Below are 16066 nucleotides of genomic sequence, written 5' to 3'. Positions count from 1 at the left end.
CTCCCTAAACTCTGCACCTCAAGACACATCACCCTTCTGATTGGGACTCTGCTGTAGTTAGCTACCATCCGCCCTCTTACTGCTTCTTTCTGGTTTTTCTGATCCAAGTCTCTCTGTGTGGACCCTCTGTCCTGGCTGAACAGCATTTGTAGGATCCCTATGCTTGCTCAACATCCCACAGCCCCTCTTATTCCGCTGAGCTCGGCTCTTCCTCCCTCCCTCCTGGCCAGCCCCACCTCATGGCTGCTTCCTCCGCATTCTCTCCCCAGGTAGACTGATTGGGTTTCCATTGTATCTTATAAATACATTGTTATGGTTCTTTTCTTATTTTCTATTACTTTTCACCATATTTCCCTTGTTGAGATTAGAAACTAAGTTTATTCCTTTAACGAATATTTACAGCACACATGATCATGACAGTGAGTGTACTAGTCTGTTCTCTCATTGCTATAAAGAACCACCTGAGACTGGGTAATTTATAAACAAAAGAGGTTTAATTGGCTCACAGTTCTTCAGGCTGTACAGGAAGCACGGCTGGGGAAGCCTCAAGAAACTTAAAATCATGGCAGGAGGCAAAGAGGAAGCTTACGTATCGGGAGCAGAAGAACGAGAGAGACAAGGGGGAGGTGCTACACACTTTCAAACAACCAGATCTTGTGAGAACTCTGTCACGAGAACAGCAAAGGGGATGGTGTTAAACCATTAGAAAACATGGCCCATGATCCAGTCACCTCCCACCAGGCCCCACCTCTGACACTGGGAATTACAATTCAATATGAGATTTGGGTGGGGATAGAGAGCCATGCCCTATCAGTGGGGGTCACTTTGCCCCTCCTCACAGAGTTTACATTCTATGGCAGCAATCCCCAACCTTTTTGGCACCAGGGACTGGTTTCATGGAAGACAATTTTTCCATGGACCTGATAGAGAAGGGGTTGATGGTTTGGGGATGAAAGTGTTCCACCTCAGATCATCAGGCATTAGATTCTCATAAGAAGTGTGCAGCCTAGATGCTTTGCATGTGCAGTTCACAACAGGGTTCACGCGTCTATAAGAATCTAAAGCTGTGGCTGATCTGACAGGAGGCAGAGCTCAGGAGGTAATGCTTGCTCACCTGCCGCTCACCTCCTGCTGCATGGCCTGGTTCCTAACAGGCCATGGACCCATATGGGTCTGCAGCCTAAGGGTTGGGGATCCCTGCTCTACCGTACACAGGGCCTAGGGTCTGGGGAGAAAAAAACTTATAAATTAGCAAATAATATATAACATCTGATGAGGTAAAGAACTAGGAAGAAAATAAAAGAGGAACAGAGACTATAGAACGTGGAGTAGCTTAGGATGGATATTTTATATAGTGCATAAAATATATTATGGTAGTTAAATAATGCCCCCCCAAGATGTCTCTGTCCTAATCTTCCGAACCTGTGAATATGTGAAGTTACATGGTAAAAGGGATTTTGCAGATGTGATTAAATTAACGATTTTGAGATGAGGAGATATCCTAGAGCTGCTTAGATGGGCCCCGTATAATTATAAGGCTCCTCATAAGGAGGCAGGAAGAGAAATGATGATGGAGGCAGGAGGCTGGAGTGACGCAGGGAAGGGACCACAAGTCCAGAATGCAGGTGGCCTCTAGAAGCCGAAAGGGTAAGGAAGTGGCATCTCCCCTGAAGCCTCCCGAGGAAACCAGCCCTGCTGACATCTTAATTTTAGATCATGACATCCAGAACTGGAATGTAGTAATTCGGTGCGCTTTTAATCCACTAAGTTTGTGGGACGTTGTTACAGGAGCAAGAAGACACTAACAGAGGCTGGTGCGGGAAGATCAGGGGCTGATCAGGGAAGATCACTAATCGGGGGACACTGGCATAGAGACCTGAGGAAAATGAGGAAACGGGCTATGCATACATCTGCGGGAAAAGCATTCCAAGCAGCGAAGAGCAAATGCAAAGGCCACGAGGTGGGAGCCTGCTCAGCAAGGCCAAGGAGTACCAGTAAGCCGGCGTGGCTGACATGGAATGGAACGAACAAGGACAGGAGCCACGTCTGGAAGGTAGCATGGCCTTGATGGCCATTGTAAAGACTTTGGATCTGACTCCGAAGGAGACAGAAATTCACCAAAAGGATTTGAGCAAAGGAGACACAAGATGAATATTTTTAAGGTTTATTTTGGCCACTGAACTGAGAATAAATTGCAGAGGACAAGGGCAGAAACTGGAAGAACAGTCTGGAAGACTCGGCAGCACCCTGGGCAAGAGACAATAATGGCTTCTAGTAGGCAGTGAGATGTGGTCAGATTCTGAATATATTTTGAAGGTAGAACCAAGAGGATTTACTGATAGATTGGAGGGAGAGTGGCTGAGAAAACATCCAAGTCAAAGACCATTCTAAGGTCTGTGGCTCAAATGAGTAGAGGATGGAACTGCCGTTTTGTAAAATGGGAAAGACTGAAAGGAGATTGTGGTGTGGTGGTGTGGGGAGGGTGGGCTGGAGATCAGAAGTTCAACTTCGGATATGTAAATGTGAGACGTCAATTAGATATTCAAGCGAACAACTGAGTAGTAGCTGGTACTCAGGGACGGAAGTCTAGGTTAGAGATATAAATCTGACGGTCAGCATATAATGTTATTTTTAAACCATGATTCTGGATGAGATTGCTAGGGAGTAAGTGTAGACAGAAAGAAAAACAAAACCATCTGAGGACTAGGCTTAGGGGCTCTCCAACAAGTGAGATGAGGAGGAAGCTGTCAAAGAATAGCCAGTAGGTGGCAGAAGGAAGGAAGTGGTTTCCGGAAGCAAACTGAAGATACTGTTTCTTCATAACTTTATATTGAAGGTTAGAAAGAGGTGGAGCTGGAAGTTAAGATTAAATAGGCTGACCCCAGAGGCCATGTTCTTTACCATGAGATATATGCGTGCAGTGAAAGAATAAGTAAGCCAGTGAACGAATGAACGAATGAATGAATGGCTCTGACCAGATGTTAGGTTCCTTCACAGAATTTTTTCTCTCCAATCTCTCAACTCTTGCACCTGCCATCTTTTTTCCTTATTTATTTATTTTAAAGTTTTTGTAGAGATGGTGTCTCACTATGTTGCCCAGGCTAGTCTCAAGTGATCCTCCCACCTTGGCCTCCCAAAGTGCTAGGATTACAGGTGTGAACCACCACATCCAGCGTCTTTTCCTTCTTAACTGCTTACAATTCATCTTGTTCATAAAGAGTCTCAGCCTGACTCATTCCATCCATGTCCTCAACCCCTCAGTAAACATGGCCTAGAGGAAAGATCTCTGGCTTGGTCTGGTCATTGCTTGAGACTCAGCTCAGCCAACATTTGTTACTGAGACCTTGAATGAGTTCCTTCCAGTGCTACAGATTTGTGGCTGACACACCCAACTCTTCATGATTTCTGAAGACTTACTCATGAACCCAGTGCTCCTGTGTAAAGAAATACAATTTACAAGAAAATGAAATGATTTTTTTACAAACACAACATTTTTACCAAGGTCAAAATTCAATGAAGATGCTCTTACTTCCCATTATACATCATTTTTATTGATTCACTATTTAAATGAATCTTAACAAAAATGAAATATGTTCAAACATATTTTCAACCCACTGACCACCAGCTGCTATCGGCCACACAAATACTATCCTTGCTTTTAAAGTCATAAACGGGATGAGGTAGACCACTTTGGTGGTTCACAGGCAGGCTGAGCCGTCAGTAAATGAATCTGAGCACAGAGTGTCTGAAGAAAAATATGCATCTCCTTTCTTTGTGGTATGTATTTTAATTTGAGTTCCAATAAAACTATACATCCTCCACGGTGATGATAACTTCGGGATCTTCTGGTACTGTGATTGAAGCCCAGTGGGTGCTCTAGGTACAAGACTCTGGCCTGAAACAATGCATTTTTGTGATGACAGCAGGGGGAGCCCCTTCTCTCCAGCGTTTCAAAGAGATTTGCTATTATTCTGTTTAACATAATAACTGAAAGGCTCTATTTTGGGTGGTAGGCACTCACAGTGCCCGAACACCTAATGATGCCCCGTATGACAGCACTTTCTTATGGCTGGTTGATAAATGAAAAACCAGAAACCTGTCATAGAGATTGCCTAATTTGATTTTTTAGCTCCATCTGAGGTTAGTACATCATTCATATACATATACATATAACATATTATATATAATAAAAATACATAAAATATATATTAAACAATATTATATATAAAATATATAATATATTCTATAATTATATATTTAATGTATAATAAAATACATAATATATAAATATATATATATACACACACACATATATATATTTTTTAATACAGAGTCTCGCTTTGTCGCCCAGGATGGAGTGAAGTGTGGTGACCTTGGCTCACTGCAACCTCCGCCTCCCAAGCTCAAGCGATTCTCCTGCCTCAGCCTCCAAGTAGCTGGGATTATAGGCATGCACCACTACGCCCAGCTAATTTTTGTGTTTTTAGTAGAGACGGGGTTTCATCACGTTGGCCAGGCTAGTCTCAAATTCCTATCCTCAGGTGATCCACCCACCACGGTCTCCCAAAGTGCTGGGATTACAGGCGCGAGCCACTGTCTGGCCTATATTTTTTTAATAATTGCAAAACAGACACAAAAGTTAATTGAATTACCTGAGATGACCACACAAGGCCCAAGCACATCTGGAGATTTCCTGACCTTTATTCCAGTGGTTTCGTCTGGGGGCAGAACCAGACAGTTCTGAGGTGTTTTCAGAAAAACTTGAATTTGCATCTCTCAGTATAGTTCTCTCTCAAAGGTCTTTGTCAGGAGCAGAGCCACTGAAATTGCATTGCTGCTGTGTCAAGACAGCCACAGAAAAGAGCAAGAATAATTTCCTAGGAATTGCATTTCAACCCGGAAAAGCTTACAGATTGTGCAGTAAAATATATAAAGAGTAGGCTGTATTGCAAGCTTCTAAAATGGTTTTTGTGCCTATTATCCAGAAAGAAAAACATGTTGGTGAAGGAAGAAATCTTTGGGTAGGATTGTGTCTAGGAATTCAAAAGCCTGGAGCAGCCGGGCGCGGTGGCTCACACCTGTAATCCCAGCACTTTGGGAGGCCGAGGCGGGTGGATCACGAGGTCAAGAGATCGAGACCATCCTGGTCAACACGGTGAAACCCCGTCTCTACTAAAAATACAAAAAATTAGCTGGGCATGGTGGCGCATGCCTGTAATCCCAGCTACTCAGGAGGCTGAGGCAGGAGAATTGCCTGAACCCGGGAGGCGGAGGTTGCGGTGAGCCGAGATCGTGCCATTGCACTCCAGCCTGGGTAACAAGAGCGAAACTCCTTCCCCCCGCCAAAAAAAAAAAAAAAAAAAAAGCCTGGAGCAGGTCTTTATTTTTTTTAGCCTTCTATCCATCCACCCATTCATTCACTTTTAAACAATGACTAAAACTATTATACAATACTTAATCCACAATCAAGTTGCTACTTCTGGTAGTCAGCACCCTGCCCCACCCCCAACTCCAAGGCTGGCGATGGAGAAATATTATAATGTCAGTTTTTAAAGTGACAGGGGTCATTCTGTTCATTTTTTGAGATAATGCTGCAGAGTACTAAAGGGAATAATTAATTAAAAAATTAGCAGTTAACTAATTGGGTAGAATCTCAGGTGCACAACAACGCTATGATAAAAACTTTTTTTTCAAATTTAAATAAGTTTCTTGGTGGAAAGCAAACTCCTTTTCAGGCAGTCCACTGTTACGGTACTTTGGGTAGTTCTCATAGGGGCATATCCTGAGGTTTGCTTAATAACTACATTTTTATTAGCATGCACCATCCATTAGTGCTAACACAGATGCTTCAACATGCGTGTTTACTTCACCAGCACGGAACATTTGGCTTATTATAGCTGCAGCCTTAAAAAAAAAAAAAAGGCAGCATCATGATTTCCAAAAAGGGAGTGACATCTGATTTGGGGCAGCTCTTGTCATGCGCCATCTCCAACTTAGAAAATCCACCCAGTACAGCCCGGACCGCGTCAGGGACCCTCGCAGGCGGCAGCCAAGGCTGCTGCTGACGCGCGTTTGATCTTTTCTGGGCCACCGAGGGCTCGCCACACCCCTGCGCTGGCGCGCACGTTCCTCGCTCGGCCTCGCCCAGCAGGAGCCAGACCTTTTACTTTATTTGGTTCACCACGAGGTCCCCGCTCCAGAGAGCGCGCCGGCTGTGGCGCACGCGGGCCCTCGCGCGCACTCGCACATTCCTCCCCGGGAACGCGGGCGGGGGGCGCGGGGAGGCGGCCGGGCCAGGGTCGCGGTCCCTCTAATTATAGCCCGGCAGCTGGCACGCGGGCTCGGCTAGGCGCTCGGGGCCAGAACTAGGCGGCGGGGCGGGGCGGGGCGCGCGGGGCCGTTTCCCGTTTCCGGGCCCGCGCCCCGCCCCGTCCCGCCCGGGGTCGCGCGGCTCCACGTGCACTGGGCAGCGGAGACTGAGCTGTTCCAGCCCGGGAAAAGTTCTAGAATAAAGGCGCGGCGCGAGTCAGGGGGCCGCCTCGGAAACCGCAGCAAGGGCTCCTCCTCGGTTCCTCGTGGGCTCCAGGCGGCAGGAGAGTGGGGGAGCCTCCTCCCCTTCCTTCCCCTGGAGTAAACAGGGCTTGGTAGGGCTAGAGGCTTACTTTCTTTTTAAAAAATGACATTCTGAGCAACATAAAAAGTGAAAAAATAAATTAAAAAAAAAAAAAAGCTGCAGTTTGCCCATTCTGACCAGCCTGGTTGTTCCAACTGGCCTCTTGATTTGTATAAAGATAATGGGGTCCAGCGGCCCCTTTGATGCATGAGTTGCACGCTGGGCATAATGAACTTATTGTGCGAAAGCACTCTGGACTTCGGACTGTGTTCCTATGTCAGAATCCGACTGTGGTACGTAAGATAAACTGGAAGGAAACAAACCCGTGGTTAACTCTTGTCAATACCTGCCTTTAACTAAGCAAAGTGACATTTCCTACCTGTGGCTTTGACTTTAAGCTGCCCAAAAGATAGGAGCTAGCCTCTCAGCTGTTCAAAGCCTAGAATGAGATGCCTACTTAGTAGGTGTTAAATAATAACAGCAACAACCCATATGGTGCTTATTAGAATAGTATTCCAAAACTTCTCTAATGACTGTGACCCTCCTGTGAAATTCTGATTTCAATTGTATATGGGGTACAATAAATCTTTATCTTTTATCACCAGAAAAGCTAATTGAATTGCTGTTTGCAGGCAGAAATAACAAAATGGGGGTAATGGACTCTTAGCCTGGGCTACAGCTCACAAAACAGCCTTTTTCAGCTTTGCAGCTCACACATACAGTCGGCTCAGGCTCAGGAAAACACAGACGGCCCAAGCCAAGCCTGTGCCAAAGAAATGCTGATTTAGTCTGACCCAGACAATCTACTCCTGCATGTCACTTCTCTGCAGAACTCTTATTAGTATGGCAAATACTTTAAAAATCATACAGCTAAAGAAGGCAAAACCTCAGTAATTTGAGGTTCACTTTTAATAAACTCTTTCCGTGCATTAAAATAAATTGAGCCCCTTAGCTCTGGTGAAATGTTGTTTCTGGGGTTTTAACGCCCCCACAGACATAAATAGCCACATACACAATTCAAAATACTGTATTTGAACTGGTATGGGAAAGATGTTTTCGATAATACTGCAGAGGAATTTGCAGTGAGTTAAATATTTATCTGCTAAAGTTGCTGAATGTCTCAGTAACAAAACCTAACTCATTTTTTGTGCGTGATGGACATCCGAATGCTAACCAGTGATGATATACTTAGAAATACTAATTGCTAAGTAAAAGTGTTAACTGATGTGATCTACAGATTATGTAACATAGTTCATTTCCCCCAAAATGTAAAACTATATTTAGAAATATTCAAATGTGACATTATTACCCTATACAGGATGTCTTATCTCAGCATCAAGGGCGTCTGCAGAGCCGCTGGAGGAGGCTCTTTAGATTACGCAATCTAACTTCTGAAAGCCCATTCACAGGATGAGAGCAACCGCTGTGTTGAAGCTCTCAATTTCAACTAGGAATCCTGTTGTCTAGTCTCTAGACTTATCTGACCTAGGCAGAAATAATCTCCTAGTGGCTTTGCATGCTGATTTTGTGATGTTTTACTTGTGCTAAAGATTTATTATTCCATGTTTTGAGTTAGCATGAGGTATAGTGCCATTCTATATGTTTTTCAAATAAATGTTTGTCTTACAGAAGAAATTGTTTATACCATTCTAATAGGGTTGTTTAGTAAGAAAATTTACTCAGTTGTTTTTTGGATTCAAAATAACAGCTTTTAAAGACACAATGTCTAAATGATTCTAAATAATAATCTAAGGTATACTGTTTGCCCTAAAATACCTTTTCTGTGGGTTGTATGGATTTTTTATGTTGTATCAGGCAGATGTGCACAATTTTCTGATAAAAACCAGTGTAAATACAGACTCTGTATTCTAAAATCTTTTAGAGAGAATCTACACTTCAACAAATCAAAGGAGAGCTGTTTCAAATCAAGCATTTTAGGTTAAGTTGTATTGACATGGGGAGGGAGCAGATGACATTCTAATGAGTTAAAACAATTTTCACTGTTAAATTAGGTATAAATTAATTTGTTAATAACTAGGGGTAGTGTGGATATCCCTGACAAATTATGGATTTATCTGAGGATTAATGGAGGAATCCACAGATAATCCATAAATCTACTCATTTTCCATCTTCTGACCTCTTAATTTATAAATTGTCTATTTGTGTGCCTTTTAAGTTACAGCGAGGGGTTCAGACATACTGAGGAAAATGCAGGCTGTCAACAGAAACAGCAACAAGGGATCTAGATAGTTTGTAATCTGGAAAGTCACACCCGTAATTTTTACTTGATTGTAGTACTATTGTTGTCAGAGGCCTAACCAGTGGCATTGAAGGAGTTAAAACATCCTCCGCCCCCTCCCCCCCCATTTCTAGAACTCCAGATGAGAAATTGGGTAAATATGTATTCCATTCATTGGTGCATCTGACCTTGGTCTGTGACAGAGGAAAGGCGTGTCTTCTCATGCTGTTCCCTATGAACAAAAGGCAAGCAAATGAGGGTGACTCAGGACTTCTCGTGGCCTACACACAACTGAACATTTTTCTGAATGATTCCACGTATACACTTAGGAATCAGGAAGAGAAACATTTTACTCTTCACTAACCAAATAAAACCATCTATAAATCATATGCAAAATAATTTTCAGTAGAGGGGGACTTAAAAGTCTAGGAATTAAAAAAGGATTTCCATAGTTTCCTTTTAACTCTCCCCAACTCCCCCTTTGGGGAATAAACAAAGACATCTGCCACATTAAGAGTCTGGTTTGTTTTCTTAACTGAAAACTAAATGCAGGCATTAAAGCCTATCTTTGGGAAGAGGTTTGAAATTTTGAAAATGTCTTTTCAAGCTGCATGATTTTAAATTTCATTAAAAATAAAATGTAGCATTGTTATGTTAGAAAAAACTGATTAGTAGTTCAGCCTATTTCTTTTAACCTAAATATTAAATGAAAAATTGTTTATTATACTCCATAACTTGCTAAGAATATGGTTTCTTGAAAATGGCCTTAAATGTACTACTAATAATGAAAAACTATGAAAACATACAGTGATGGGCCCGTCCTAGTTACTGGACCACACCTAGTGTAAATATATTCAAGTACACGTTCACTGTTGCTGTTTAATTCAAAACATACAGTAACTCTGTATATCCTAGCCTCAAACTCTTTATAAGTTTCACAACTTCCTTTCACAGGAAAGTCTGCCAAGCCATTAATCAATAAAGAGAGTAAAAGCTGCATCTAGGAAATGTCTTCCGATATGACAGTAGATAGTAAAATGTGTCTCGGTGCTTTCTACCCATCATCTCTATACACACTTAGATTTCAGGACAGCAGTAAAGCTCATACATGGCTTTGGCTTTCACTTCATTTCTAAGCTTTCTAAAGTGTAGCGCTTTTTGTTTTTTTTAATCCCTTCTGTCTTTAATGCATTTCCTGTGACCCAATGTAGCTGTTTTATTCCAAAGCCTTCCAAAGATCAGCTCCAGGTCTTGACAGTCTTTTCAGTGTCCTCACTATCTTCTCCTTCCAAACTACTATTGCAGAATGGCTGGCTCTACTGCTAGTTGAAAAATAAACAACTGCTTTCTAGTTGTACTTGGTTCAGCTCTTTTATGTGTATCCCCTATCCAGTTGCCCTTTCCCCAGTCCCTGGCACTTCTTTTTCATACCATCAGTTGCCTTTTTGTTTCATGTCTTTTATCTCCTGAAGTTCAGGCAAACCCCAACCCCAAACCCACACATCCTTTAGTCACATTGCCATTAGTGATTAAAACAATAGCCATTCTAAGCTTGCTTTAGAAAAATTAAAAAAGGCCTCAGAAAATGTTCAGTGCTCCCAATTTTATTTTTATTTAATGCTAAAAGTTAAAGAAAAAAAGGTACTGTAAATCTGACAAATGACAGAATTCAGGTGATATTTCCATAGCGTGATTTTAAAATATAATAACGTTATCTGAGATTACACTCACTTCAGTTGACATGAGTTTCATCATATATAGAAAAAGTATCACCTTCAACTTAAAAAAAAGTAAAGGTTAAAAGGTGGCACACTTTTAAAATACTTGGTGGCCAAGGAAAGGTATATAGTAAAAGTTGTAAACCATGTGTATGTTCTCATAACTTTAAATGTGAGGCCACATGAAAGACAGTACATCTGTTAAATTCTATAAATTGTTAAAGCAAAAAAGGGAAAGCTTCAACACCCCATCCCCTAATATTTTAAGTATTAAAAGCACAGATGAAATATTAGGATTTGAAATCTGATACTGCCCATGTACAGTAAGTAGCTTTCTGACATTTTTATCCAGCTGTGGAGAATCTCTGCACTGTCATCAGGTACAACAAAAGATCAAACCCATGTCCCAGTGTTAACTTTTTAACTTAAAAGAATGCCAGAAAACCCAAATCAACACTTTCCAGCCACGAGCCTTCCACAAAGGCCACCCAAGGGCCGGTGAGACTCATGCATATCTTGTTTTTTAATCTTAGTAACCACAATACACAGCTCTTTAAAGCTGTTCATATTCTTCTCCCATTCAACACCAGTACAGAGAAACCACAGGATGCCCTTTCCACAGCTGGATAGACTTATCCACAACAGCAGGATGGTTCTATATTAATCTTTTTGGAACGCTTATCTGTATTGAGATTGCAAAACATACAGATAGCTACCACAAATTAGGTCAAATGACTGATCAAGTTGTAACATCTATGAGGTCAAATTCCAGTTATAATGAAGTGCCTAGATACACATTTATACAACAGACCGTAATAGCTGAATTCTTTACAAATGTCTTTATGGGCATGTAAAATAGACTCTGCATTTCTGCATGTGTGCATTCACGTAAGAGACCAGTCTGAACTGAGTCATATATACTCCAATTTGAAAAAAAAAGTGTAACAACAAACTGGTTAATCATGCAAGTCTGTTTGTAATATAACAATGACTGGCAACATGAATTCTCGCACGGTAGTAATAATAGGTGCACTCATTAAAAACACTACGAAAAAATACTGTATTTGGTGCAGTATCTGATTTTCAAGTGTTAGTAACTTGACCATTAAAAAATATTTTGAACAATTTAAAAAGAAAAACACGTAAATAAAAAAGAACCCAAAGTTGGTAAAAATCTGTGTTTGCAAATGAAAACAGAAGCGAGGCTGTGAACCATACACATAAACTGTAGACCTTGAAGCCATGATTCAGCCTAATTATAAGGCCAAGTTACAAACACCTGAACATAAGGATTTAAAATAGTGTTCCTGTCAACGTTAAATCGTAACAGCACAAAAGAAAAACCAGTATCACTGTGAGACAACTATTTCTAATAACTGATGATTTATTGGTTTTTAAAAAATTATTTTACTGATGCAAAATAGTGATCAAAAGAAATTAGTTTACAAAAAGACTTCTAAAAATATTTTGAGAGGTGGGGCCTATTATATAAAACCCTTAATTTCTTGAATTTCCACTAGTTTATCATTTTTTTTTTCCAGAACAGTATTATTCACTTGGTATTTCAAACACATGTAAGAAGGAAATTACAGGTTTCCTCCACCCACATTTGGGCTGTCACTGATATGCCCAAGGGCAGTCCTGGCAGCACCACGCGGCCGTTACTGTCATTGTACCATACTGTATTCAGCACTCACTAGAAATAGGGTATAGGTGATAGTATCAACAGCAATAGCACTACAGGTAAATGATAAACAAAACAGAAACAAAACCAATCCCACAATCTCCAAGTTCACCTGGACTTTAACTTCTCTTGCAACTCTTTCAAAATAAAGGACAACAGCAACAACAAACAGACCTCTAGGGTGTTTAAAAAGATGAAGTGGCGCTGCAGAGTCGGGCTCTGCTCAAAGATGGCAGTGCCATCTTGTACACACCACCATCCATTATAACCGCCTTCCATCACTGGAATTGTGTTTATGTAACCAACTAGCATGCAGCATTGTAATCTTACAACCGATCACGTGGACAGTGAACAGCGGTCAACTTTGTCTTAAAAACAAACAAAAAAAAAACCCCAAAAGACCACACAATCCTGGAAATTTCCCAGCAGCACTCTCAGTCATCAGTATCTCAGGAACCCAACTTCTAAGAACAAAATAGAGATTCAAAATCTACTTTCCTACTCCTCTGAGGACCATGTTTCAGGGTAAACTGGTGGTGGTTCCCAGTGGCATGCCCACTTGACTGCATGCCTGCTCACTCATTTCTTTTCCTTCTCCACCACTTGGCCTCCGGCCTGAGAAAGGGGCCAGCAATAAGGAATGACAGACAGTAAGGCAATCTTACAATGTCAGAAAATGTATTTGGCTTTTTTTTCTTTTTAAAATAAGTGCATACAAATACAGCTAGAAGCATTTCTGATTTGCCAAGTGCTCTAAAAAAGCAGCGCAAGTCACAGCCTACATAGAAGTCACAGCCTACATAGAACGGTAACTGTCACCAGGATAATAAAGCACAAAGATATGCTAATAACGTTAACAAAAGAAAAAAAATGCCTTTATAAGTACATACCTTTTGTCGTCAAAAAAAAAAATATAGAAACACAATGTATTCAAAAAAATCAAAATTATACAGCCATGTTTATGAAGTCTACATTTCCCTTGTCTTGGATATATATATATAGAGATATATATACAATTCAAGCAGTTTTAATTAAGGGTAATCATTGGGTTTTTCTGAAACCGGAAACTCACGAGTCTCTCTCTTTTTTCACTTTCACATCTCCAGCAAGGATGGTTGCAATTTCCCCTTGCATAAAGGCCCAGGGGACATTGGAGCCCACAAGAGGGCATTTTTCCCCACTCGGACAATAGACCTCTCCACTAGCTCCCTGCTGTTTGATGCTTTGTCTGGAGCAAGGGAAGCAGAACTTGTGCGAAGGGACAGACGGGCACTGCACAAAATGGGTGTCCTCCAGCCGCTCGTGGCAGAGGGTGCAGCACAGGGGGGCACTGGCTGCCAGAGAGGAGTCCGGGAGGCTGGCAGGGTGCACTGGCTCCAGTCCTCCTGCGTTGCCTGCTCCCTGGCCCCCTACCTCTCTGGGGCCCAGCCTTCTTTGGTTCATAGAGGACGGAGAGGGCGGACTGTTGCTATTCCTCCTGGTAGTGGAGTGAACCTGGTTGGCATCTTTTGAGGCATGACTGCCCCCTGCATTGTCTGCTACTAAGATCAGGGCTGCCATGGGGGACTGGCCATTCTGGGCCGCTTCAGGCGGTGTGGTCCGGTTGGAATGAGGTGAGGCAGTGGGTGGCGGCGGAGACACAAAAGAGGATGTAGGAGTCATGGGGATCTTGAGCCCTTCTGTGGATGTGGACAGCCATGGCTGGGCCTCTCCATTGATCTTAGGAGGCCCGACTTCACCTTCTGGTTCTGGAGAGGGCTTCCTTTTCCTTGCTGTTCTTGCAACTGGAAACACAAAGAAAGAAAAGAAAAAGGAAACATAAACGACAGTGCACTGAAAAGAATCCCTCTTCCTAACCCGACACAAAACTCGTTTCAGAATTCCTCCTCTCTAAAAGCACGGAGAAAAGACTCATTCGAGTTTCAAGTGCACATGCAACTTAAAACCTTTAGATGTATGGGGTTGTGAGGCAGCAGACTGATTTAGTAAAACAGCGCCAGTGAAAATGGCATACTTGTAACTGCCTTTTTACACATGCACAAGAGTACCCTAGGATTGCACCGGGCATGTGACTACTAATGTCCCCCAATAGGTTAAAAGGTGACTGGTGCCCACATGCTTCCATCCAAGAATGTGCTGGGAAAGGAAAACCCCGTGTCAGAGCCTATCAGCCCAGTCTGACTCATCTCTGTTATGCTGCTTCAGCACATGAACACGTTGCCACTAAGCGCTGGTTCCGCCTCAGGCAAATCAGGAAGTGGGGTGTTTTGTTGTTTCTGGGCTGGGGCAAAATGGTGACTCGAAAAAACCACCCCTCCTCTGCTCTCCGTCCCCTTTTCTCCCCTAGAGCCCCTCACTCCACAGCCGCCCCTACCTGCTTTAGACCCGTTGGCCCCGTTGGCCTCGAAACCCAACAACCTGCCTGCAGTCAGGGCCGGCTCCTTCTTAAACTTGCTCTCGAAGGGCCCCGAGTGGCCGTGCTGGTGCAGCGCCAGCAGCGTGTCGCGCACGGTCTTGGGCCTGTTGACCCAGTCCTGCTCTCCGGACCCGCGGCTCTTGCCCGCACCTTCAGCGCTCAGCTCGGCAGCCCCGGCCGCGGTGGACAGGCTATCGGCCGGGCCCCGATGGGCCGGCGGCGGCGGTTGCTTCTCTTTGGCTGCCGCCTCGCGCTGCTCGTGCTCCACTGCCGCGCTGCTGGACACCGAGGCCGGCCGCTTGTGGGCGCCCAGGTCGGCGGGCTGTGCAGAGCCCAGGCCGGCGGCCGCGGCTCCGGACACCGCGGCCAAGGAGGCGGCAGCGCGGCCGCCGAGGCCGAGCGCGGTGGGCAGCGGCGTGGCCGAGCCGTTCATAAGCGGCACCAGGGTGGGCGGCACCGCGTGGCCACGCCGCGGGTTCGGGCTCTGGCGATTCAGCTCGGGCGGCTCCTCCAGCTTGGAGAAGCCATTGGGCACCAGGATGCCGTTCACGGGCGGCGGCTGCGGCGTCGGCGGCTGGGCCAGGCTCGCTGCCGGACGGCTGCCGCCAAAGTCGGAAGCAAGGCGCGGGGGCCGCTCGGCCGCGGCCGCCAGGGGGTAGCGCTCCAGGGCCTGCGGCGCGCGCGGGGCCGCCTCGGGGCCGCCGTGGCCGAGCTGCTGCTGCTGCTGCTGCATGAGGATATCCTTGGCCGAGAGTGGCGGCGGCTTGGCGGCAGCCGGGGCCGCGGTGCCGGGCGGGGAGCGACCCTCCGGGAAGCAGCCGTGCGCCCGCTTGAGCTGCCGCGCCGTCTCGATGACGAACTCGACGCGGTCGGCGCCTTCGTAGTTGACGCAGCCGCGGCACACGGGTTCGGTGAAGTCCCAGATCATGGCCCAGGGCATGCGGGGCAGGTCACACAGGTAGCACGACTGCCGCCGGGACGCGGCCGCCACCGCCACCGCCGCGGCCATGTCCGAGGAGCCCGCCGCGCCGGAGAAGGTGGAGGAGGAGGAGGGGGCGCCGCCGCCGCCCCCCACAGGCACCACGCGCGCCCTCCTCCCCCCCCAACCCCGCGTCTCCCCCACCAGCGGCGGCGGCGGCGGCCGCAAAGGCGGCGGCGGCGGCAAAGCCCGCGAAGGCTCGGCGCCCGCGCAGCGCCCCCGGTGCACGAGGGGCGGCGGGCGCGGGGCGAGAGGCTGCAGCCGCGGCAGCAGGTCCCCCCGGGCGGCGCGGGCACGGGCGGGCGGAGCGGGGCGGCGGGGCGGCGGGCGAGGCGGCTGGGGCTCGGCCGGGGCCGCGGCGGGCCTCCAGACCGGGGCGAAGACGGGCCGCGCGGGCGTGGGGGAGCGCAGCAGGTC

General features: G+C 45.4%; 1 protein-coding gene across 2 annotated transcripts; it reads right to left on the bottom strand.

Moving 5' to 3' along the window:
- Positions 1 to 10440: 10440 nt before the first annotated feature.
- Positions 10441 to 15741, bottom strand: IRF2BP2 (interferon regulatory factor 2 binding protein 2). 2 transcript variants are annotated; one of them, XM_032242312.1, is made up of 2 exons: positions 14677 to 15741; positions 10441 to 14038 (listed from the first exon to the last, which is right to left on the bottom strand). In XM_032242312.1, exons 1-2 carry the CDS (start codon positions 15677 to 15679, stop codon positions 13323 to 13325), a joined length of 1719 nt encoding a protein of 572 aa, XP_032098203.1. In that variant the 5' UTR covers positions 15680 to 15741; the 3' UTR covers positions 10441 to 13322. The 2 variants fall into 2 exon arrangements, with proteins under 2 accessions (XP_032098203.1, XP_032098202.1); XM_032242311.1 differs by having other exon boundaries at positions 14629 to 15737.
- Between the last annotated feature and the right edge of the window lie 325 nt (positions 15742 to 16066).

Source organism: Sapajus apella, unplaced genomic scaffold (genome assembly GCF_009761245.1).
Source record: "Sapajus apella isolate SASKATOON/1434 unplaced genomic scaffold, GSC_monkey_1.0 scaffold49, whole genome shotgun sequence".
In the NCBI taxonomy this organism is placed as follows: domain Eukaryota; kingdom Metazoa; phylum Chordata; class Mammalia; order Primates; family Cebidae; genus Sapajus; species Sapajus apella.
This window is presented reverse-complemented; position numbering and strand designations above follow the sequence as displayed.